The sequence below is a fragment of the Mesoplodon bidens genome (genome assembly GCF_964165515.1).
Source record: "Mesoplodon bidens genome assembly, chromosome: 3".
NCBI lineage: Eukaryota > Metazoa > Chordata > Mammalia > Artiodactyla > Ziphiidae > Mesoplodon > Mesoplodon bidens.
This window is the reverse complement of record NC_138178.1, coordinates 85260138-85286211: the sequence shown is the minus strand read 5'-3', so window position 1 is coordinate 85286211 and position 26074 is coordinate 85260138. Positions and strand designations below refer to the sequence as shown.

At 36.6% G+C, this 26074-nt stretch overlaps 2 protein-coding genes across 3 annotated transcripts in view; both read right to left on the bottom strand.

Annotated features, from left to right (window-relative positions):
- Positions 1–1190: 1190 nt before the first annotated feature.
- SPPL2A (signal peptide peptidase like 2A) overlaps positions 1191–26074 on the bottom strand; it is a 50890-nt gene continuing 26006 nt past the window's right edge. The window contains exons 7-16 of one of the 2 annotated variants that reach the window (XM_081229601.1): positions 23353–23449; positions 22822–22923; positions 21737–21818; positions 20838–20912; positions 16970–17026; positions 16721–16774; positions 16184–16286; positions 12126–12200; positions 10183–10343; positions 1191–1509 (exon numbers count right to left, since the gene is read on the bottom strand). In XM_081229601.1, coding sequence (XP_081085727.1) covers positions 1438–1509; positions 10183–10343; positions 12126–12200; positions 16184–16286; positions 16721–16774; positions 16970–17026; positions 20838–20912; positions 21737–21818; positions 22822–22923; positions 23353–23449 — 878 coding nt within the window. In that variant the 3' untranslated portion in view covers positions 1191–1437. The remainder of the gene's footprint in view (positions 1510–10182; positions 10344–12125; positions 12201–16183; positions 16287–16720; positions 16775–16969; positions 17027–20837; positions 20913–21736; positions 21819–22821; positions 22924–23352; positions 23450–26074) is intronic. The other variant, XM_081229602.1, reaches the window with a different exon arrangement.
- LOC308613572 (U2 small nuclear ribonucleoprotein auxiliary factor 35 kDa subunit-related protein 2) lies at positions 14193–15859 on the bottom strand (the record flags this gene model as incomplete). Its single annotated transcript, XM_081227267.1, has 1 exon — positions 14193–15859. The coding sequence occupies one exon, from the start codon at positions 15857–15859 to the stop codon at positions 14834–14836; it is 1026 nt and encodes a 341-aa protein (XP_081083393.1). The 3' UTR covers positions 14193–14833.

The following is a 26074-nucleotide window of genomic DNA, read 5'->3' as shown; positions in this document are numbered from 1 at the left end:
ACTAAATTTAGTTCAAACATCAAAGGTCTGATCCATTTTTAAAGGCATTAGCTTTATCTTTTAATCAGTTAAACTGGCCTTAGGATGAAAAATCATGGATTTGTTCACATATCTTGTACATTATTCACAGAGAAATACAAAATCCTGCTGTCTTTGCAATCACTTTTCATTTGGGAATTTCTTAGAGAAAATAAAAGAAAATGGAAAGATAATGTGACCTATGACTCCCAGGATAATGTTCAAGTCCACATCTGAGATTTAGCAAAGAATGAGAAAGATTTTTTCAAGTTGGAAGATACCAAAGGGATTAGTTGCTCTAACATACTCATTTTGCAGATGAGAAAGCTGAGATACAGTTTTATTGAGCTAATAAAATTTACTCAAACTCTTGTAATTGAATTGAGACTAACACCCAGTCTCCTGTCTTCTGTCTCCAATTCTTTTCTCTGAAGCACACTTTGTATATTAGTAAACCATTCTCCATCCAAATTTTAAAAAGTTAACAGTGGTTTCCTATGGAGAAAGGAGTAGGGATCAGGGGAAAAAAAGGTAGGGGAGGGGATTATTAGGGATGTTAACACTCAAACAATGAGTCATATGTATTAATACATAATTTAATAAGAAAAATAATTTTTATAAAATATTAAGTCTTAACATTAGCAGAACCAAACTTCAGAGATCAGAAATACCATAGTGGAATTAAATGTTAGTTTAGAAATTTAAGCTACATCTTCAAGGAAACAGCAGAACTGAAAACTGTGGATTTCAGTTTTTGTTTCCTTTTAATGACTAGTTCTATATATTATGTTTCTCTATATCTGGAAAAATATTCTAATATAATACATATGTAGTCTGAAGTAATTTAGGTTCTCAAGTTTAAAAAAGGATTGGGATTTTTTAAAACTTATGCTACAAAAATACACATTTATTTATATTCCCAAATTATATATTTCTAACCTCTGCAGTGATAAAAGGTCTAAAATTCCATTGCTGAACTGCCTTCTTACATGGTCTTAAACAGTTATTTCTATAGAGCATAAAATTTGCATAATTCTTTACAGTAAAATCTGCTCAGAAACTCACTTTGACAAATACTTTTAACTATCATTAGAGTTGAAAGAAAGAGATTTCAGTAAGAAAAGTACAGGGGTGGGTGAAGACTTTTTTTTTAGAAAAATATACTGTATATATTACATCTTGAAAATTACACAGACCATATGCTTTTATTTAATGTGAAGGCACAACTTTAACATAGTTTAAAGCAAATGTATTTTAATTACTTATCATGTAGTCGTCAGTACCAGCTCTTAAAAATACATATTTGCAAGCACATCATTGAAGTTCCTTTCAGATTGTCAATTCAAAAGCCAATTTAAAACGGCCAACTCTATTTGTAGAAAATCAATTGACACATTATTGCAAGTCCACATAATATTATTATTGGACAATCTGTTCACCAGCAGTCACAGGGTTTTCTTCATTTGTTGCAGAGTCCAGATGGTTCATCACCTAGGCATAAATAAAAGATGTTAGGAAATGCAAATTTTCAACTTGTCCCCAGTATTCACTAATTTGGCAAAAGGAGTCCCAGTGTTTAAGAGACACAGAGTGCTCCATGGAACCGAGCACTCCTTTTGGAGCAATGTACTGTTTCAACATCCACAGTCTTAAGGAAGGACATGCTCAGGGTGACAATGACTCTTTCAGGAAGCTTAATCATTAGACTAGGGCCGATCTGATAAGTGCTTTCTCTGGATCTTCCACTATTTCCATCTCCCAATATGAATACTGCCCTGCATGGCAGTGGGAATATCCATCACAAGATATTCCTGATGCTTATTCCAGGACACTATTCCAAGCAGAGTCCACTCCTACAAGGTGGAAAAACTAAAAATGGCACCACAAATCACTGTGAGAATACCAGCTGGTTCAGGGACAGTATAACCTGGTTGACACCTTGAACTGACCTTAGGATCATTTAAAAATGATACATGAAAATATTAAAAAGACTGTATGACAAAAATTTCTACTAAGGGCAAAGATATTTTAAAGGTACTTAAAAGTCAAATGATATCTGAAAACAAAAACAAGAATATACTTGCCATAGACTATTTTAGGGGAATTACCAGTTGAACTTCTCTCAAATGATCACTTCAGTTCCTCCCATATTCTCATAAAAATCTTTGCATGTTTGGGAATGAAGGAAGAAACACTTAAATGTTTTCAGTGTTTTTACCCTGTTCTTCAGATAAAACTAATTAAAAATAGGAAAAAAGGGACTTCCCTGGTGATGCAGTGGTTAAGAATCCACCTGCCAATGCAGGGGACACGGGTTCGAACCCTGGTCCAGGAAGATCCCACATGCCATGGAGCAACTAAGCCCATGCACCACAACTACTGAGCCTGCGTTCTAGAGCCCATGAGCCACAACTACTGAGCCCACATGCCGCAACTACTGAGCCCACGAGCCACTACTGAAGCCTACGCACCAAGAGCCCGTGCTCCGCAACAAAGAGAAGCCACTGCAATGAGAAGCCCGCACACCACAACGAAGAGTAGCCCCTGCTCACTGCAACTAGAGAAAGCCCACGTGCAGCAACGACCCAATGCAGCCAAAATTTAATTAATTAATTAATTAAAAAAAATTAAGTGTGACCTATAAAAAAATAGGAAAAGAAAAAGTACTTAATGTCTTTCTGAAGATTGTCAAAGATTTTTAGATTGGTGATTAGATTTAAGTATTGTGATATAGTTTTTCCCTTCCCCTTTATTAAGAAGTAGAAGACAAGCAAGATAAATGTTCCCATTTTTATAAACTGATTCTAAAAGCTTTAGTGTTTTTTGGAAGAGGAAGCAGAGAGAGCAAGAATTTCCAAATGGGGTCTCTGGACGTGCCAGACAAAGAAGAATACAAACATGAGCTGAGGCTTTCAGCTGACAACTGTCTCAAGTGATGGAGACAGCTTATAAAACCCAAACCTGCTGATGCTCTGTGAGTCATTTCAAGCCCCTAAACAATCAGTTTTGAGGTCCTCTATTTGCCAAAGATATCCCCTAGATTAATGTAGTTGCATATTCATAGCACTTCTGCGGCAGGTCGGCAGGGGGGCGCATAAAAACCAAATCAAGATAGGTAACACAAAAGACGAAGTTGCTGAAGAGCTGATTTTAGTCACAATTTAAATGAGAGAGGGAAAGAAGAAGCACATAAGATATATTTAGCCCCCCTCTTTTTCTAGCAATTTATAGACACTCCGGTGTAAGAGGCTGGAGCTGTGCAGACAGAGAACTGCAGAATGGATGTTGGGGAAAAACCCTCTTTCTTCCCCAAGACCTGCTGATCCTGGTAACTGTAACCTAACGAAATAATAGCCTACATAACTCTAAGTTATAATGTGCCTCTTCTTTCCTAATCCTCTGGTACCTCATTGGCACTGTAATCTAATCTCTAAATATAGAAATATATTAGTTAAAAAGAAAAAAACTTGTAAAATCAACTTATTGAGAAGTGACATCTCTACTCTGTGTTTACTTTTCTTTACTGACTTTTCAAAAAAAAAACAACACAGAAAAATAAAGAGCAAACTTGAAATAGGATTTTAAAAACACAAGAAAAATTAACATAGATAATAAAATTAACCAGAAAATTCATGTAAATTTTTTTCTTAATATTTGTAAATAGGCAAGCTCAATTTAGAAAAGATGTTCTGTGAAACTGGGTCGGCTAGCCTGGCATTTACTGATAGCTCTGAACCAATCTCCAAAAACAGCCTAATAAAATGCTCATTAAAGTGCAGTAACTGGAGAGTTGTTGATACTACAGCAGAGTTGTTCTAAGTATCTCCATATTCTGACTTGTCAGTTACAGCTTGTGACTTCTAAAAATAATTAGAAGCACTAGTGACATTTAACAGAGACAAACCCACTGTTTACTGGATATTAACAAACTGAAAACTTACTTCCCAGCCAGAGTAAAACAGCCCATTGGAGGTTGCTGCATAAATCTAACTCCGCTGATTCAGGATTAGAAACAAAAAAATTCTCCCCAAAGGCTGATTTCTATTAATTGTTCTATATGCCAAAGTAATTATGCCACCGCTTCATTTTTCTCCTTAGAGAAAAAACACCTTAATGATATCCAAATGATATCCAAACTAGTATCATTTACTGAAATCCTACAGGAAACTTCACTTTTTTTTTTTTTTTTTTTTTTTTTTGCTGTACGCGGGCCTCTCACTGCTGTGGCCTCTCCCGTTGCGGAGCACAGGCTCCGGACACACAGGCTCCACGGCCATGGCTCGCGGGCCCAGCCGCTGCGCGGCATGTGGGATCTTCCGGGATAGGGGCACGAACCCGTGTCCCCTGCATCGGCAGGCGGACTCTCAACCACTGCGCCACCAGGGAAGCCCTTTTTTTTGTTTTTTTTGTTTTTGCGGTATGCGGGCCTCTCACTGTTGTGGCCTCTCCTGCTGCGGAGCACAGGCTCCGGACGCTCAGGCTCAGCGGCCATGGCTCACCACGGGCCCAGCCGCTCCGCGGCACGTGGGATCCTCCCGGACCGGGGCACGAACCTGTGTCGCCTGCATCGGCAGGTGGACTCTCAACCACTGCGCCACCAGGGAAGCCCCACTTTTTTGATTAGAGAAATTCATGGAAGGGCTGAATGACTCCCAAGTAAAATACTAAAGTATCTCTATGAAGTCTCTAAGTTTCAGCAAAAAACAAGGTATAATTTGCCCTTTGAAAACAGCATAAAAAGGCTATCAGGGCTACCCATGACTTTAAAAAATCTCCAGTGGAAAAGTCCTGCTTTCTACTACTCTTACACTCAATGATAATATCAGGCATTAGAATGAATCAAATGATAACAGCATTAAAAAATGTGCTGTTAGATTCTGATTTTAATTTATACTATTTGCTTTACATTTGATTTTTTTTTCAAAACAGTAGCAAAAACTTTTGGCACTTGCAAAAAATGGTTATATATAAAGACTGTAGAGATATGTCTAGTTTAATGTTTCAAAAGTGCCACACTTTTACAATACCTTATTAACATTTTTGGTAATTTTATGAAGGCTGCTAAAACACAACCCAGAAGCTTACACACACACACAAAAGTGATTAAAGGTCAGTGCCTTAAGGACTGAACATTATAATTGCTTTGCATGAAGAATTTCAATAACATAGACCGAGAATTTACAGTGTATAAAACACTGTTATCAGCACTGTGGGTTCCTAACACTTAGGAGCTAATAACTTAAGTGAGGGAAGCATACACAAATATCTACACTACAAGGCAGGTGTTAATAAGTATTTAAAGTCAAAGTCTAAAAAAAAATGGGGAAAGGTGAACCTGATTTCAGTTGGAGAACTCTTGGATATCTGCTTGGAGAAGGCAGATTTTGAGTTGGAAGTTATATAAGGGATATTCTGGAAAGAGATAATGGAGGTAGAGGGAGAAGAGGATTATTATACTGTTAGCCAAAGAGGTGAACCAGTAACGGCCTGAGGGTTGTCTTCAGGGCTGATTCTCAGGCCTCTCCTACACTGAGTCCATACCTAGTCTCCCTTTATTTTCCCAAGCTTGTTGAGGTTCCCTGTTCTACTTCCAAAGCCTCTGCTAGCCTTATCTGATTTCAACATCCACTTGCCTCACTAAGCTTTGGGCTAACCTACCTCTATAGATTAGATTCTCCTACCTCCCTGTAAATCCAAACTCATTTTATGAACGAAGAGTCTTCAGAGATTAAATAATTTGCCAGAAGTGATGCCAAAGTTATAATATACTGTCTTCCACAAATGACAATATTTAAGCTAAATTAAGTTGGACTTTAAAGGTTGGACAAAAGGAATGAGAGATTTTCTTTTTCACATTAACAGAAGGCATTACATTCTATAACTTTTAAAAAGGCTAGTTTTTTGGAAAAATAGACTCTCTCCTGGCAGCAGTTTATAATATTCTGCAACTAGCTTGCCTAAAATTTCAGGAAATGTCCATGCTTAATATTTTCTGTGGGAAAATGACCATGTTTAACAAAATCGTTTCTCTGAGGCTTGTGATGGCCTTTTAAAAATAAGTTAAAAGGAAGCAGATTTAACAAAGACCCAAAGTTTTAATATCCAAACCAGGAAAGTAGAAATCAGTTAATGAATTGAAAAATAACCACCAAACCAACAAATAAACCAAAACAAAAAAACTCAATTCCTACAAATAATAATAGCAAATACATTTATAGTGCTAACAACATGCCAGGTACTGTACTAAGCAATTTGCATCTATTACAACAACCTTCTGAAGCAGGTTGATTATTATCCCATCTTACACTGGAGGAAACTGAGGCACCGAGAAGCTAAGTAACTTGCCTAACGTCACATGGCTAATAATTAACAAAATCAGAATTCAAACTTAGGCAGTCTGGCACCAGACTCCATGCTTTTTATTACTATGTGGTATTTTATATTCTGAATGTCTTATGTAATAAAATTATGATACCATACTACAAAACTGAGAAGTGTATTACCAAAATTGTCCTATTTTTTGACACTTTAAAATGGATTTTCCTACAATCAACTGTCTTATTTAGCGTCTATGTCTTAGAGTGAAGGCCCTGGAGTCCATCCTTCTGTAACTATTTACTGTGGCCTTGTGTCCAGCTGCAATGATCTTTAACTTTATATGTAGCTGTTGTGAATCAGAATCATCATTTCTTTCAAGGTCACAATTTTTAAGAATGAAACTTGAATGGTCCAGGACAGAGCACTTATTCATAGGGAATATAAATGCATCCCTTGGTTGAAGTCCATTCTTACCTACCATCCCCATTCTCCTCAATAAAAAGCATGGAGAGAGAAAGGAGGCAAGGTGCTATAATAAACCATCTGACCCTGAAAGCTGCATTAAAGGGGAAGGAAAAATTTACAAGTAAAAATAAAATGCTGGTGATGAAAACAATAACATACTTAATTCTGTAAGATAGTACCATGCGCTCTCATTAACTGTCCCAAATTTAAACTTTAACCCTAAACAAAGTTTCGCCATGTTGCTCATCCTCTTTGTCCTGATTTGCCTCATAATCAGTTAATAAGATAAGTGCCCCTAAAAGGGGAAACCTCTTGGTCACAGTTCTGTCCTGAGCCTTTTCTTCTCCCTCTACATTCTCACTCACAGAGTATGCTAGTGACACTCCCAAATTTCTGTCTCTAGCTAGGCCTGTCTCCTGCATATCAGGAGATGTTTATTCAACTGCTTACTTCTCTTTTCCTGGTAGTCCCCTAGGTATTCTGAAATGTCCACCACTGAATTCATCATCTTATCTCTCAAATCTGTTGCCCTTCTTAATCTCAGTGAGTGGTGTCACCATCCATCCACTCAGCTACCCAAGCCAAAAATCTTGGACTCCACTTCCTCTCCCTAAACTGATTCTATCACCAGATCACATTAATACTGCCTCTAGGGCTTCCCTGATGGCGCAGTGGTTGAGAGTCTGCCTGCCGATGCAGGGGACACGGGTTCGTGCCCTAGTCCGGGAAGATCCCACATGCCGCGGAGCGGCTGGGCCTGTGAGCCATGGCCGCTGAGCCTGCGCGTCCGGAGCCTGCGCTCCGCAACGGGAGAGGAGGCCCGCGTACCGCAAAACTAACTAACTAACTAACTAAATAAATAAATAAAATAATAATGCCTCTAAATTTCTCTTGACCTTGTTCACTTCTCTCAATCTCACTACCTTTCTAATTCTGGCTACCACTGCTTCTAATTGTAATAGCTGCCTCAAGTTTTGCTCCCTCCTCCAATCCATTTTCTAGATTTCTTAAAACTCCTAAAATGGTCTCCAATATTGTTAGGATAGAGTCCAAGCTCTTGAACCTGGCTTACAACAACCTACAGACTCTTTCCCTTGCATCCTTCTCCAGTTTTCATCTCCTACTGCTCCCCTATTCTTACTCAATAGGAGAGCCATCCTAAACTTCATTTTGTTCCTAAATCTGTCAATGTTCTTCCCTCCAAGCCTTTGAAGTTATGGTTCCCTCAATATGGAACACATGGCTCAGTCTTAAAGTCTCAACATAAACTTAACATTCTTTTTTTTTCTTTTTGGCTGTGTTGGGTCTTTGTTGCTGTGCACGGACTTTCTCTAGTTGTGGCCAGCGGGGGCTACTCTTCATTGCGGTGCGCAGGCTTCTCATTGTGGTGTCTTTTCTTGTTGTACAGCACAGGCTCTAGGCGTGCGGGATTCAGTAGTTGCAGCACGCGGACTCAGTAGTTGTGGCTCGCGGGCTCTAGAGCGCAGGCTCAGTAGTCATGGCGCACAGGCTTAGTTGCTCCATGGCATGTGGCATCTTCCCGGACCAGGGCTCGAACCCTTGTCCCCTGCATTGGCAGGCGGATTCTTAACCACTGCATCAACAGGGAAGTCCCATAAACTTAACATTCTTTAAGAAGCTTCCCTTCCTCAAATCACCTTTGACTGTCTCAAAACCATAAGCACTGGGTGTCCCACTTCTAGTTTTCATGGCACCTGCCATAACTAACATTCATCACACTTTATTGTTAGTGACTCTATTTGTATCCTCCACTAGACTCTAACTTTCAAGAGGCCGTGAGAGTAGGCCTGCTTCTAACTTGTTCATCTTTTATCAACAGCACCTACAACAGTATCTGGCTCAATAGAACTGCTCAATAAACATTTGCTAAGTGAAGAAATAGAAAATTATTTTTTAAAAATGATGACAAAGAGCACTTCTTGGGATGTGACTTTCAAAAACTAGCATTAGGGACTTCCCTGGTGGCTCAGTGGTTAAGACTCCGTGCTCCCAATGCAGAGGGCCCAGGTTCGATCCCTGGTCAGGGAACTAGATCCCACATGCATGCCACAGCTAAGGAGCCCATGAGCCACAACTAAGGAGCCCATGAGCCACAACTAAGGAGCCCACCTGCTGCAACTAAGGAACCTGCCTGCCACAACTAAGACCTGGCACAACCAACCAAATAAATAAATAAATATTCAAAACAAAACAAAACAAGTATTAGAGTGTGTGTTGTAGGACATACTTTTACTTTTCAGAATCTATAAAACATTCCATGTGGGTGTCCTCTTCATGGAAGTTACAAGCTGTCTTACTAGTTTAGTCCAGGACCTTGGGGCCATAAACTAATTCTATGTGTATAAATACAAGTTGAGACAATGGCATTGTGAGGTAGGAAAGGCAGGTATTTATCCTAATCTCAAAGAAATTATAAGACTTACCCCAAAGAATTCTAAGCTGGTGCTTTTTTCAATTATAGTAGTCTAACTTAATGTGATAATCACCTCTTGTTAAATAGATGACACTACAACCAACCACAAGGTGGATATGAACTTTGAACTGTTTATCTACTAACAGAATTGCAGCCATCTACCCAAAGTTTCTCTATTTTTGTTCATGTGATCACTGACATGCATGCATGAGGGTGGATGACAGAGGGTAGTTTGTTGTAATAGGGCAAAGAAGAGCTAACTGCCTCATGAAGGGATCAATGCCATGACCATGACCTCAACAGGCAAGGGTTTCCCAACCCTCTAATTTTGAAGCAAACAAACAAACTTTACAGGAATACCAAGAACATTTAGGAAAAGAAGAAAGGGGTTTAACTGCAATGAAGAAATAACTCAAACATGATAGATTCTGGTATCTGATATTCTCTGTTCTAGGAATTTTACAGAAAGGTTAATCTTAATCTATTTAAATCTGAAATGAGTGCCCTCTTTCATTTCATTAGGCTCATTTAGATGCTGGAGAGAGTACTTTTTATCTGCAAAATCTCAGGACTCTTACTATAAATAGCTAATGTCAGTATCAAAATTTATTACTTAAACAAGGGTTTTACCTTTCATGAAGGCGACTTTTGTGTGGATTTTGAAAACTCATGTTGAAATGCTGTTTTGATTTTCCCTGATGCCCTCCCATGCTTCTTGGTAGTTTTATCTTGAGTCACTAGAATTTTGGCACCAGATTGCAGTGGGGATGAGAACTGATGATGCAGCAGGTGAATAGTAAGGGGGTAGTAGTGGAAAAAACTTAGGACATCCTGACAAATTCAAGGCAACTTTTTGGCATGTAAAAGCTTTGATATATACAAGCAGTTCCCATCCAAATTTAGGCAGTGTCATAAGGTAACTTGGTAACCAAGATATAAGCACATACCTGATAGCCGCTACCTTTCCAGAACTTTTTCATTTCCTTACGTCTCCAAGCAACAACTGAGGCAGTGATAAGTGTGCAAGGTACTAAATAGAGGAGAGCAGGTTGCCCCTTTTTCATCAGCACCAGAACAACAAAGGTAAGTATCATACCGACGGCATAGGCTGCAAGAAGAATAACAAGTATCAATTTCTATATGCTATCAAAGGTGGATTTTAACTCTGTCACTAAACTACTGGTTTTCGAATATTTCTAAGGACGTTTTTGCCCTATGACTTCTTTTCATAATTTCATTATTTTCCTAGACAGTAGTTAGGAGAGACATTCTACAGAGCTTTTGAAAAATTTGGAACCTGGTTAGTGTTTTCATTATAATTACCCTAATCATTAATCATTGATAAAGATACTCATTCAAGGAAGCCTCAATTATCTGCCACTATTAAGGATGTTGAATTGTTCCACATTTTAGGTAACTAAAATCTGTACCTGTAGGTACTAAAGGTTTCTTTGAAAAATCTTCCTAATATTGATTATATATTTCCTGGTCTTCTTCAACAAGCGCATACCAAACATCATTTGATCTTTTATTAATGATTCAGGGTCTCATTATGAACACAGGGTCTCAGAATATTGGAGCTAGAAGGGCCTTTATGGACAATGCAGTCCACCTTCTTGCTTTATAGATGAGAAAATGGAGGACCAGTGGAGTTAAGTGAGTTGCCCAAAGTTACACAGCAGAGTTGACAGTCCTATTATCTGTCTTTTCATTGAGTTCTTTTATTCTATCACACTGATTGGTGCTGGACTCTAATATGTTAATGCCTTTTGGGAGTGCTATACTTAATGGCCTCAGACTGCTTTTCTTATTTCTTTATAATTTCCCCTTTTTCATCTTTTCACTTACTTAGCTGTTCTTTCTTACTGTCAGGGTAACTATTTCTAGCAACACCCTTTTCTACCACTAATGTACACTTCTAATTTACTAGATTTAATTCCACTGTAGAATTGAAAACCTTGCTAGAACAGTATCTAAATGGCTCTGGTGCAGGCCATTTACCTAAGAATAAAGAACTTTGGTGTACAGACTTTGAGATATCTATTTGATATATTCAGAAGCAGAAAAGTATTTTTTAGCTTACAGCCCTTTCCTGTCTGTTTTCGATAATAGAAATAAAAGGATGAGTGACAACTACTGCTGCTGTCCCAGGTGAAATGTTATTGTGCCATAAATTTATTTATATTAATATGTAATTATTGTACCATATTTTTAAAGACTTATTATTTATTTATTTATTTAATTTATTTTTGGCTGCATCGGATCTCAGTTGCGGCACGTGGGATCTTCATTGAGGCATGCGGGATCTTTCGTTGTGGCGCATGGGCTTCTCTCTAGCTGTGGCATACGGGTTCTCTCTCTCTAGTTGTGGCACACATGTTCCAGGGTGCATGGGCTCTGTAGTTGTGGTGTGTGGGCTCTGTAGTTTGCTGTAAGCAGGCTCTCTAGCTGAGGTGAGTGAGCTCAGTAGTTGTGGCACGTGGGCTTAGTTGCCCCACAGCATGTGGGATCTTAGTTCCCTGACCAGGGATCGAACCCATGTCCCCTGCACTGGAAGGTGGATTCTTTAACAGTATAGGGACCACCAGGGAAGTCCCTACACTGTATTTTTAAAAAATCTAGTATTATAGAATTTATTGACTACTTATGTGCCATGTGCTTTAATAAACATTTTATGTGTAGAACCTAAAGTTTTTCTTTCAGGTATAATTTCCTTTTTAAACCTCCAAAACCTTGTGATATAGGTAGTAAAGTATAATTATCTTTTTGATGGAAAAAGTATGTCTGATTCATTCATGGTGAAGAATTAGAATCCAGGACTCCTTATTTTTAGACCTTTTCCTACAGACAGTACAATTCAATATAATAAAAAGAAAAAACAAAAACTTACCAACTGTGGAGGAAACATAGTATATAGAAGAACCAGCCTGAACATCAAATCTTCTACAGTATGCAATCAACAGGCCTAAAAAAACACTCTACATTATTTTCTTAAAAAAAACAACAGGAATACAAATTCAACTGTTAACTATGGCAACAGAACATGTTGTATTGTATCTAACCTTCATTTCTGCATCATTAGAACATTAAACTACCTCAAATTCTGGACAAAATTTTACATGCTGATTTTTTTAAACTTAATACCATGTATTAAACATTTTCCTAAGCCATTAAACAGTCTTTAAAGATATAATTTTTATTAGCTGCTTAATATTCCATGTCATGGAGAAATTTTTCTAATATTTCTGTGGTATCAGTTGTAATTAATGTCTCCTCTTTCACTTATAACTTTATTGATTTGGATCCTCTCTCTTTTTTTCTTGGTTAGTCCAGCTAAGTTTTCTCAATGTTGTTTATTTTTTTAAATATTTGACTCTTACTTTTGTTAATCTTTCCTATTATTTTCCTGTTCTCTATTTATTTTTGCTCTAATCTTTATTATTTCCTTCATTCTGCTAACTTTGGACTTAGTTTGTTCTTCTTTTTCTAGTTCTTGTAGGTGTAAAGAAAGGTTGTTTATTTGAGATCTATTTTCTTGATGTATATGCTTATCAGTATAAACTTCTTAGAACTGCTTTTGCTGCATCCCGTAAGTTTTGAAATGTTGTGCTTCTCTTTTCATTTGTCTCACAACACATTTTTACTTCTCTTTTAATATTTTCTTTGATCCACTGGTTGTTCAGGAGTGTGTTAATATCCATGTGTTTGTGAATTTTCCAGTTATCCTCCTGTTACTGATTTCTAGTTTCATACCACTGTGGTCAAAAAATATACTTGGTATGATTTCAATCTTCTTAAATTTGGTAAGATTTGTTCTGTGGCCTAACATATGATCTAGCCTAGAAAACGTTCCCTGTGTGCTTCAGAAATATGTGTATTCTGCTGTTGTTGGATGGAATATTCTGTATATGTCTCTAGTCTATTTGGTCTCTAGTGTTGACAAAAATTTTTATATGTATCATCAAAAAAAATGTATTGAAAGAGCATCAAGGAAGACAATTTCAAATTGTGATCAAAGAAATCTCTTTTCCATGGAGAATAAAATATTTTGGAATTTTTAATACAGAGAGTTCAAATGGCAATGAAATATAAGCTCTAACTTGTAAGCATGCAAGTATACAGGAAAAAAAAACATTTTATTACCTATTTAAGAAATGTGTTGAACCTCTCCAAAGAAGAAATCTCAGACTATTTATTTGCTAAACACTATTATGAAACAGTAAGAATGACATTCCACTGCTTAAAAAAAATCAGAAAATAATTTTACTATCTTTATTAGTTGTTTCAGTTAATTAGTTTTGGTCCTTACATAATTAATCAAATATCTTTCTTGGTAGTTCCTTGTTATGTTTTTACTATATTTGCTGTTTAATCAACATTTCAATACATTAAAAACAGTGATACCCATCCCCCCAAATTAGAATTTAGCTTTTAGAATTAAGTTACATATTATCAAAAACTCTGCTTTTTGGGGAAATATTTGTTAGTGACCTTCAACATTTACTTCAAGAATGCAGTATTTACATACGATCACACTGTTTTCACCAATTCTATGCTATGTGCTTTTTATAGCACATGGTGTGGGACTGGTAAAGTTGGGGATAAGTTTAAAGATATTCAAGAAACCTTAAGTTTACTCAACAGAATGCTTTCCCTACTTAATCAGTTATGTGAATGGAGACTCACTGAGCTAAGAGAGCTGCTACACTGGTCTTTGCCATCCAGCTCACACGGCAACACTTTTTGCTTATCTCTCTATCCAGCTTTACTATGTCAATGAAAGGGCTTTTTCAGAAGAGCCAGTACTCTTTACCCAGCCACAGGCAGTTAGTACATAAGGAGACTATAAGAAAAGTGAGGAAGGAAAAACTCTCAGCTGATTGAGAAACATTATTAATTATTTCTACACTATATTATTCCTGGGCTGGGATTAACTTTATTCTACAGGTAGCCCAGTGAGGAAAATAATGCAGAACTGCAATAACTGTCAGAGAAGACATGCTAGGAGAAGGTGATCAATTTCCACCACATGCTGTATTTTTTTGTATTATAGTGCCCTACAAGCTATTGTTGTTCTACTATGTTTTCCTCTTGGTCATGACCTTGCTTAGTATTCCTAAACCACTTTTCCTAGAATATAACTATTATTTTATTATGATACATTTGGTAATATTAAATTCAACTTTTTTTTTTTTTTTTTTGAAGGACATGGTAAGTTTATTTGGATTTGGAACTCTGCAGAGTTCAGTCTCGGCTCCCCGACGTCCTCCTGCCACGGCTCCTGGACCTGGAGGAGCTCCGGCTGCGGCTCCGGCGGCTGCGGCTGCCCCGGCCACGGCTGCGGCCCCTTTTTCTTCCTCTGCTTCGGGAACTGTGCCTCTCCTGGCTTTTGGACACGTGCCTGTGGGATTTCTTGCCCCCGTGGCTCCTCCTCCTCCTCCTCTCGGCCTCCCCGTTCCTCTTGTAGGAGTGGGCCGGCCCGGGGCTCCTCCTCCTCCGCGGCCTACTGTAGTAGTCGTCGTGGCGGCCCGGTCGCTCCCTCCTGTCTGAGTTCTTACTGAAGCAGGAGCCAGTCCGATCCGGAGACAGGTACATGTCTCAATTCGCTTCCCAAAATTCATTGTTGGGATTTCTGAACACGTGAAGAAAGTTGCAGTGTTTCCCTCTTGGACACTGCTGTATTTCAAATAAACCACAAATTGCCATTTTCCATCGGGTCACTGGGCAGAATTCGCACTGAAGCTGTCGTCCTGCGTACCACCGTCCATTAAACAGAGAAAGGGCTGCTTGGCATTCTTCTTCCGATTGATGTTGAACATACACATTGCCCCTGAGATGAGGTTCCAAGTTGCAGCTGACCTTGAACTGTATCACTTTCCCCACATTCTTGAATTCGGGGAGCACGTCGTCATAGAAGTCCAGGAACTGCTGGTAGGTTTCCTCTTCGCTGTACTCCAGACTTGCGTCGGGGTCATAGTCGTCCCTTCTGCACTGCTCCATCCCAAATGTCGTAAACATGCTTTTAATAAGAAGGGTGGGACTTGATGCCGGGAAATTGTGTTTACATGAACACCTATCTCCGAATCTGCAAGCTCCTGTTTTACTGTAGAATGGACAATTAGCTCGATCTTTTTCCATTACTCTTAATTCCATGGGCGGTTCTGGGTTTTGCCATGTGGTGCCATTTTCCAACTCATTTTCAGCCTGCTTCAGCATCTTCTGCACAGCTTCCTCTCTTTCCTTCTTCTCTTGTAGCTTCTGCTGTTCCTCTTCTCTTTCTTTTCTCTGCTGTTCTTCCCATTCTTCCTTTAACTTCCTCTCTTGTTCTTCCTGCCGTTTTCTAGCTGCCTCTTCCTTTTCCTTCTTTATTCTGAATTCTTCTTGCGCCTTCTGTTCCCGCAGCAACCACTCCTCGTGTAATTTTTGCCTCTCTCTCTCCAACAGCCTCTCTTCTTCTCGTCGTTGTTCAATAAAAGCATCCGCCGCTGTCTCCTCCTCCTCCTCCTCCTTCTGTGACAGTCCTGAGTCTCTCAGTCGAGCGAGTTCCTGCCGACGTTTCTTTCGTTTCTCCTTCTTCAGGGCGGCCCTGTACTTTTTGTGGCTTAGTTTCTCCAGAAATATCATTTTCTCCTAAATTCAACTTTTAAAAGGGGATTTGTTATATACTTTCTTGGGAAAGAAGGTCAAACTGATACTAGTTACTTCTTCTAAGACACTTTTTGAGCCATGGAAAATATACTTTGGTTGTTACTATTTGGGCTTTATCTTCTACCCGCCAAAACACTTTTTCTCCATCTCTGTCTCTGTGGCTGATCCCAGCTATAGCTATAGCCAGAAATACTTAATACAGAGTAGGTAACTTTTAACATTTGACATTTGATACTATACATTTGACAATGTTAAACCATCAGTATATTTCCACTCAAATTGTTACAAACAATCACTTACCTGGTACAATAATGTCTCCAAAACCCAATATTGAAACTGGCATGAGGCACACACTCATTACTGAGAAATAGGCCAGCTTTGGTACTCTGATGACTACTGGTAACTGTAATTACAAAAAAAAAAAAAAAAGAGGCCACCAATAAACCTCTTAGGAATCTTTACCCATACCTTTAGAAATGGAAGGATTGATATTAGAATAATTGTTTTAACATTTGAGAATTAACATTTTAGAAAAGCTTAGAATCAGAGAACGTAAATTAGGCATATATATACTCTGAATTTATAGAAAGCTTGAAAGAAATAGATATGTAGTTTTGGAAAAACAAAACCCAACACACATGTAGGGTTAACAGTATTAATCCAGTATCCCCATATCTAACCTTTTTCTCTTTCCTTTTTACCAAAAATAGGACTCAGGCCTTGAAACTTTTTTTTTTTTTTTTTTTGGTAATCTGGATTTTTTTTCCCCAAAGAAGAGTCTTGTCTCAGAGGGTATGATTTAAAGTCCAATGAACATATCTGAAATACAATCCTTACTTTCTCATGGGGAGCTGAGGGTTGAGCAGTGGCTTCCACCAAGTTTCCATCATTCTAGGATGAAACCCAAGTCAATAGGTATTTAATAATTTAGAATAACTAATAAAAGGGCTATATTTTCTGAGAAATAAAGCTTTACAATACCTTAACATGCACTACGTGACCAATGAATTACACAAGAAGGCAAAATTATTAACTGGACACACACACATACACTGGTAGCCATTTGTATTTAATTGCCATCCCTACCTTTTCATTATTTCCAAAAGGTCCGGCTGCAAGTTCAATCATGATACTCTCACCATTCTAAAATTGAGAAGAAAGATGAAAGAAATTGTTCAATCACTTAAAGGGAACAATCTGCCAGTGTTCAAGAAAGATTTGACCCCATGGCTCATGGCCTACTGTAAGCTGATGAAAAATGGGTTGTAGACTGATTTTTTCCTAAAACGGTCTCTGTAGATAGCAAAACTTGGAGTCATCTAAAACAAATTTCATCTAGCATGCTGTTCCACTTTATCAGAGCTCAACAATTATCAGAAACTTACAGATAAACCACATAAAGATTATTCAATTGAGTTTGAGCACTCATTTATGCTGACAACTAATATCTAGCATTTCTAATGGGCTATAAATTTTAAGTGCTTTTAATTACATTATGTCATATACTATGTGTCCTTAGTCATTCTTAGCAATAACAATGAACAGAGACACAAGAAATATTGAAATTTTTTATATTTAGATTTGTAATAAATATTGGTAACTTTATTTACATTTGAGCTTCTGACTACTCACCACAATAACAATGAAGCCAAACTTGAAAAGACCCAGCCCTAAAGAACTTGAGAACGTTTCTCTATCCTGACTCCTGTCCAATTTCAGCCCTGCCTGCTTTTTATGCACCAATCAAAACATTAACCTTAGCTGAAGTTTTTCTTTGTGTATGCCTAAGGTCTTTTTATGTGGGCTGTGTTTATTAAAAAGTTATTTCCTGACAGCCAAATCTACTGGGGAGAGGGAAAACATTTAGATGTAGCTAACACTGCATGAGCACCCATCTTACACTTCACATTATAATAAATACATGCCCCAAATAGGTAGTCGGAAGATAAATAAATGCTGAATTTTAGGAAAATGTGATTGATTAGCTATACCATTTGCCATGTGGGTGGGGTGCATAGGAGAAATTACTTGAGTATTTTTAAGAAGACTTAAAAATATTTTTAAGAAGACTTAAAAATATTTTTAAGACCCACTGATACCTGAGCTGAGTAGAAAGAAGGATAAAATCCTTAGTTACAGAAATCTTTTCCTCATGTTAAGCTTCGGGTTACAGAAGGGTTAAATCACAGGAGTTTATGAAAATAAACTAATATTAAATACAGTTCTTTACAGCAAACTCCCATGATATGATTCAATTTCCAGATAGAGTTCACGTTGGTTCATTTTTGAATTGCTATTTAAAACAGTTAACTGAAGACCATTATTGACATCCTCTTATACATTCAAAGACATCTACCTGAGTAACTACTATTTGCAAGATATCCACCTAGTATGGTGGTGGATGAAAAAAAAAATGAAGACAGGCTCTTATTACCTGTACACCTATGGCTACCTGTCCTGCCAACTCATTAACAGTCTACTAATACCAGGGTCAAGAACATGTTTAGAATGTCTAATATTTAATCCTTGAAATTTTCAGTGAAAACCACAAAAATCAGAAATCATGTATCTAATTTTCATTTTGAGTCGCCTAACAAACAAACCAGACTGAGAAGAAGGTGTTAAGGTAAATCTACAACAGTGAACGCTAAAGAGCACTTCAATCTTTTCCAGTGGATCAGATGACTAGAAATCACATTCCTAGTCACTGGGAACAAAGAAGGAAAAAAAGAAGATGAAAAATTCCCTAAGCACAGAAGAAAGAAGACTCAAAGACATCTTTATTATTGCCATATACCTTTAAAATACTAAAACTTTTTATGTGTAGCGAATGGACATAGTTTGCTGGCAGACAAGTTTGGCATTTATAAAGTGATACTAGTGTTAAAACAGAATGGAAAAATTATTTTTTAAAGAGTTTAGTTAGGGGCTTCCCTGGTGACGCAGTGGTTAAGAATCTGCTGCCAATGCAGGGGACATGGGTTTGAGCCCTGGTCCGGGAAGATCCCACATGCCATGGAGAAACTAAGCCTGTGTGCCACAACTACTGAGCCTGCGCGCCACAACTACTAAGCCCACGTGCTGCAACTACTGAGCCCATGTGCCGCATCTACTGAAGCCTGCACGCTTTAGAGCCTGTGCTCTGCAACAAGAGAAGATACCGCAACAAGAAGCCCGAGCACCGCAATGAACAGGAGCCCCCACTTGCCGCATCTACAGAAAGCCTGTGCACAGCAATGAAGACCCAATGCAGCCAAAAATAAATAGAGAGTTTAGTTATAGTTTATAGCTATGCCCACTGTGCAATATATGTATCACATGGTATGACTTCGCGTTGACTTATGGAAATGCCTTTGTAGAGAGAGTGCTTTACTTTCATTATGAGATCTCTGATGGAGTGACTTATAGAAACATTTTTTTTAACCAAATAAATTGACACAAGCTAGAACAGCTTTGGATATAACTTTAAAATATACTTTAGTAAATTAACAATTTTTGTTATAATCCATAATACTAGTGCTATGCTTTTTTAGGTTACTATTGCAAATGAAGTCAGTGAGCCAGATGGCTCATCATTAAAGCATGGAAATGTGCTAATGTTTTGGGACAGTTAACTACATTTGTTACCTAGTTGCAATTTTAGCTCCCCAATGGAGCACATGTTTGTCTTATGCCATTATAGCAAATATCAGAAATGCAGAGATTTCACAGATAGTAGGGGCTAAAGAATAAAGAACTACTAGGGAAAAAAGCAGTGATTATAATATCAAACACTAAATATATGAGAGTGACAGAGGATGAAGAAATGATATAAAGTTACAAAGCAAGACTCAAAGTGGGGAAAGTGGAAGAATTAAGCAATAATTAATAATATGTTCATGAGACAGGAATAGGCACAAGGTAGAAAAACTGGGCAATGAAGGACTACCACACTCATCCAACACCTCTCGCTTATTCTAAGAACAGCACCAGGTTATTACTGAGAAGCTAGTGGTAAAGCTGGGAATAGATGACCTATTTTTTTTTAAATTTACTTCCATTTATTCCAAGGATATTTATTGATCACTTATGAGGGTCAAAACACATGAGAAAAGTAAAAATACAAATATGAGAACAAATATAACTTATAAGTGAAGGGACTATTATTTGTGTTACAATAATTACTTTCAAATTCATTCATAGCAGAATTTATTAAGATTTAAAACGTGACAAGTGATTCCAGATTTTTGATCAGTCAACATTCGACAGATATTTGAGTGGTATGATTCTAACCTCATGGAAAAAGCCAGTTGAGACAATGAACAGATAGACAGAAGCAGAAAGGAAGAGTATGTGCCCTTGAGGCCAGGCCCACCCTGGCCTTTACACATGTCCTGGGTAGATGGGACATCTTTCATATAGAAAGGTTAGGTTGGGTTCTGGCAGTGGCAACCAAAAGAATCCTACTGGTGGAAAGAGAGGATGGAATGCTAGCAATACTCCCTCACCTAACTGATTAGGAAACTGAGGGCTAAGTGACTAGCAGCCCAGGGTTATAAAGTTACAGACCTACACTTGAGGTCTTCAGACTTTCAGTGTGGTGCTCTTTCTTAGTCTCACACTAGGGTTACAGAAATGAAAGTAGCAATGACACTTTTTTATTCTTTTTGCTGTCTATATTCTCTATAGCACATATTTATAGTTTTACGATAAGAAGAAAAATTACTTTAAAATGGGTAGGAAGAAAATTTATAGATATTCTCATGTTTACATCAGTCAGGACAGATTTTTTTATTTAGCAGAATGGCTTAAAGGCTTAAAAATATCCTCTTCTAAAAGGCCAATTTCAATGATAATTCTCTTAAGAGAATTAAAACTCAGTCAGTGGTAAACATCTGCAAAATCAATACTCTAAGAGCATGTTTAAGATTCTCATCTTTTAGCATGTTTCTCATGGATTTCAAAAATATCATACCTTTGTGATGAATGGTGTTATGAAAACAAAAAATACATCATAGAGGAGGAGAAGGCTTAGAAGTATCACACATGACTGTTGAAGAAAGAAACAAATTTAAAGGTCAAACTTCCCATATCTAAATTAAGAGATACTATTTTACAAATACAAATAAACATGTAACATACATTTAAACACTTTTTAAAGGCATTTAATGTTATTACTATTTGTAGTTTTATTCTACAAATCACATTCAAACTTTTATCTGCTTTAAGTCACTCTTTAAAAAAAAAAATCACTGAAGGACTTCCCTGGTGGTCCAGTGGTTAAGACTCCACGCTCCCAATGCAGAGGCCCTGGGTTCAACCCCTGGTCAGGGAACTAGATCCCACATGCATGCTGCAACTAAGAATTTGCATGCCACAACTAAGGAGCTGGTGAGCTGCAACTAAGGAGCCCGCCGGCCGCAACTAAGGAACAAACATGCCGCAACCAAGGAGCAGGCAAGCCGCAACTAAGGAGCCCATGAGCTGCAACTAAGGAGCTGCCTGCTGCAACTAAGGAGCCCACACACAAAAAGATCACTGAATCAAAGAAATGTTCTTCCCTGATACTTAGTCTTGCACAGATTATATGAATTGGGCATATTATATGAATGATTAAAAATATTTTAGCTAGCAAATCAGTGGTTGCTTGGGGTTGGGGATTAGGATTGACTGCTAAAGGGTATGATAGAGCTTTTGAAAAGATAAGAAATATTCTCTAATTGATTGGGATGGTGGTTACAAAGTTACATATTTGTAAAATTTCAACAATCTGTACACTTGAAATGGGTGCATTTAATTTTATGTAAATTATACCTTAATAAAGTTGTTTTAAAAAGAAAAAATTATTTTAGCTAACAAAGTAGTATACTTTACCTTGAAGTTGGGTAACTTCAGTGTTTTAATTAAATTCAGACAGAAAGCAATCCCTAAGATATCCTGTAAAATCCAAGCCCACCTAAAATCAAAAGAAATTACTCTATTGATTTACTCAGTTATTTTTAAATGGAACATTTCAAAAGAAACAGATCAGTAAAGTAATACTGTTCAATTGCTATGATATGAGTATTCAATTATTAAGCAGCAATTATAACAACAGAAAAACCTCTTATATTTTCCATATTTAGTAATTTACTGTCCTAGTAGAATAATGAATACTACTACTACACTAAGAAAAAGTTGAAAGGCTCCCTCAGAAGAATGTATATCAGACGTAAGTGCATATTTATCCTTAATCTTTGAATTTATACATGTCTCTTTTAAGAAAGGTAACTCATAACAAAGGACATTGATGTTAATATACATCCAGATAGCTAAAACATAAAGGAAATGAGAGCTATACAACATACTTTACCAGAAACTGACAACTGACATGAATAATTATCAATTGATTATCATACCTGAAGCTGCCTAAAATTGTATGAGCTTTGCTCCCAAACTTTAGGCTGTTAAATCCTTTTGGGTATTAATAATTTTATTAATAAACTGTTAAATTTTTTATTCTGGTTATTCTTCCTGCAAATGGACAGATACCTGTATATTTTCTGATATTTCCTTTCTCACATGAAAGGTAGCATACTCTAGATATTCTTTTATATTTTGCTTTTTTCACTTAAAAATATATCCTGGAAATCACTGCATATTAATTCAGAGAGATCTTCATTCTTTACAGCTGCATTGCACTCCATTGTGTGGCTATACCATAATTAAGTATATTTTTGAAGTGTATTTCAGCTTAGATGTTTAAATCCTAATTCATTATTTCCTTCTCTAGACAGCCTCAAATCCATTAGCACAAGATCTGTTCATTTAAGAATTTATTTAGCATGTTTCAAGACTATGATGTTCTGGGATAAAAGCCAAAAAAATCCATAATAATCATAATGAACAATTATCAAGGCAAGATATAAAATAATCCATCCTTAGACTAATCTAAAAGCAAATACAATGAGTATTCATACCTATCTTCATTTCGAAATACAGCCCAAACAACAGCTATTGCTATGCACAGTACAGAGAGAAAAATAAGCCTCACTTCAATGCTTTTGCCACGACACATAATCCTAAAAGAGAGATCGAAATAGGTTAATTTACCCTGTAGATGAAACACAATGTTCAGTTAATGTAACAAATCAATGTTAGCCACAGTGACAAGAAAACTTTTGAAATATCAATTTAAAAGTCTTGATTTTAAGTACAACAAATGATACATAATAAAATATTTATCAGTTCAGTAGAACTGTGATGATGTAAATACTTTATATCTGTGCTGTCCAATGCTGTAGCCACTAGCAACATGTGGTTATTTAGCACTTGAAATGTGGATAATGAGACTGGGCAACTGAATTTTTAATTTTATTATTTTAATTATTTTAAATTAAAATAGCGACATGCATATTGGACTGCACAGGTTTAAAATAATGCTATTTTTCCTTGTATTATTTTAAATTACAAAAACCAACATTATCGGCTTCCTCACAAGAGATACATACATGCATTGTCCACATGGTATCTTCTGAATTAGTGCAGCAAGACAGTTGTATAGACTCATCGCTGAGGCTATGCAGAAAATTGCTATCATAACATAAACTAGAAAAAAAAGACACTAAATTATATGAGAACAGAAAGAAACATGATAAGAAAATATTTATACAATCAATATTAATTCTTTAGCTTTTTTACTGGATCATAATACTTTCAAGGCAGAGACCACACCATAATCTGAATTGGTTACTAAACTGAAAATATTTAGATCTTGAGCTTTAAGGGTGGGTATTTTATGTGTTGTTTTCGTTCCATTACACACGGGTAGGATTTCTTTAGGGGCTGAAGCTGGCTCCACATTTTCTTTCTTTTTTAAAGAATTTACTATTTTTTTTTAATTGAACTATAGTTGATTTACAATATTGCATTAGTTTCAGGTGTACAGCTTCAGATTCTTTTCCATTATAGGTTATTACAAGATATTAAATATAGTTCCCTGTGCTATACAGTAAATCCTTGTTTATCTTTTTAATATATTGTGTGTATCTGTTAATCCCATACTCCTAATTTATCCCTCCCCCTTCCCTTTCCCCTTTGGTAACCATAAGTTTCTTTTCTATGTATGTGAGCCTGTTTCTGATTTGTAAATAAGGTGATTTGTATTATGTTTTAGATTCCACATATGTGATATCATATTAGTCTTTCCGTCTGACTTACTTCACTTAGCATGACAATCTCTAGGTCCATCCATGTTACTGCAGATGGCATTATTTCATTCTTTTTAATGGCTGTGTAATATTACACTGTGTGTGTGTGTGTATACATATATATACATACATATATATATATACCACATCTTCTTTATCTATTCATCTATAGATGGGCACTTAGGTTGTTTTCATAATTTGGCTATTGTAAATAATGCTGCAATGAACATAGGGGTGCATATATCTTTTCTAATTAGGTTTTTGTTTTCTTAGAATAAATACTCAGAAGTGGAATTGCTGGATCATATGGTAGCTCTAATTTTAGTTTTTAAGGAAACTCCATACTGTTTTCATAGTGGCTGCACCAATTTACATTCCCACCAACAGTGTAGGAGGGTTTCCTTTTCTCCACACCCTCTCCAACATTTATCTGTAGACTTTTTGAAGATGGCCATTCTGACAGGTGTGAGATGAAACCTCATTGTAGTTTTGATTTGCATTTTTCTAATAATTAGCGATGTTGAGCATCTTCTCAAGTGCCTATTGACCATCTGACTGTCTTCTTTGGAGAAATGTCTATTTAGGTCTTCTGCCCATTTTTGGATTAGGTTGTTTGTTTTTTTGATATTGAGTTGTATGAACTGTTTGTGTATTTTGGATATTAACCCCTTATTGGTTGCATCTTTTGCAAATATTTTCTCCCAGTCCATAGGTTATCTTTTCATTTTGTTTATGGTTTCCTTTGCTGTGCAAAAGCTTGTAAGTTTGATTAGGTCCCATTTGTTTATTTTTGCTTTTACTTCTTTTGCCTTCGGAGACTGATTTAAGAAAATATTGCTACGATTTATGTCAGTGGCTCTGCATTTTCTATCATTCAATGATTCAAACTCACATGTTTGTTAAAGATGTCTATAAAGTGAGTTGTAGACATTTGTGAGTATTTAATTTAAATGTAACAAATGGAGCAATTAATAAAACATTATAAATGCTTTTTAAATTGCAGCTTAAGGATGAGAACTGACACCTACCTTAGACGTTAATCATGATGTCTATATTTTCCTACGGTGGAATTTATCTCTAACAACTTTATATGTGGTAAAACTAAATCCACTTAAACAAACCTCTTTGTCTAGATATGATACTAAGGTAGTTAAAATTCACAAATGTTTTTCTATATTAGCTATACTTATTTGAGAATTATTTAAAATTAAAAACATTTGATCTCGCTATTGTTAAAAAGGGGGAGAAATTATTGTACTCTAAAAGTGTTCGTTTTCTGAACTTTCTCAAAATTTCACAATGGAAATACAAATTTTAACTGAATTTTGCAAATTCCACTAGATTTCAGAAAACTATAACTCTGTTTTGTATGTGAGAAAAGAGAGTAAACTAGAGACAGTAAATAAGGGATAGACACTTTCTAATTGGTGATCTTGGACAAATTACTTTTTCATTTCCTTATTATTCGTTATTGTTATTATTGGATATATATGGTAATCTGAGTAGTAAGATTGACAGTCAAAGATTGCCAAGCTGAGTTTCGTTAGTCATCCACCAAAGGTCTCCAACCCAAGATTTAAAACTCTGGTGGAAATCATGTTCTGGAGGCCCTAAGAGAGTTTTAAGGTGTCTCATTCAATGTCATACTATACCTAAGAAAATGATTTGACATGAGAAAGAATTTGGTTAATATAACTATCTTTAGTTACTTTCTTGAGTATGACAACATAAAATGGTAAGGAGAACCTTAGCAATTTAGTACATTGAACATATTAAGAAATGGCAGCAATTTTAGCCATAACGAACCATTTGAAAGTATATTAAATCTTGCAATATCACACACCATTGTCAGAGTCATAATTAAATCCCATGTCCTAGGATAACCATGAGGTTAATTGATCTTCCTCCTACGTTGAAAATTACAGTTATAAGCAGGGTTAACTTTTTAAATAAGGATGAGTTTAAGGAAATTCCTTACCAAAAATGAAAACATGCTTTACGGTAAGGTAGAAAAATCTCTTTT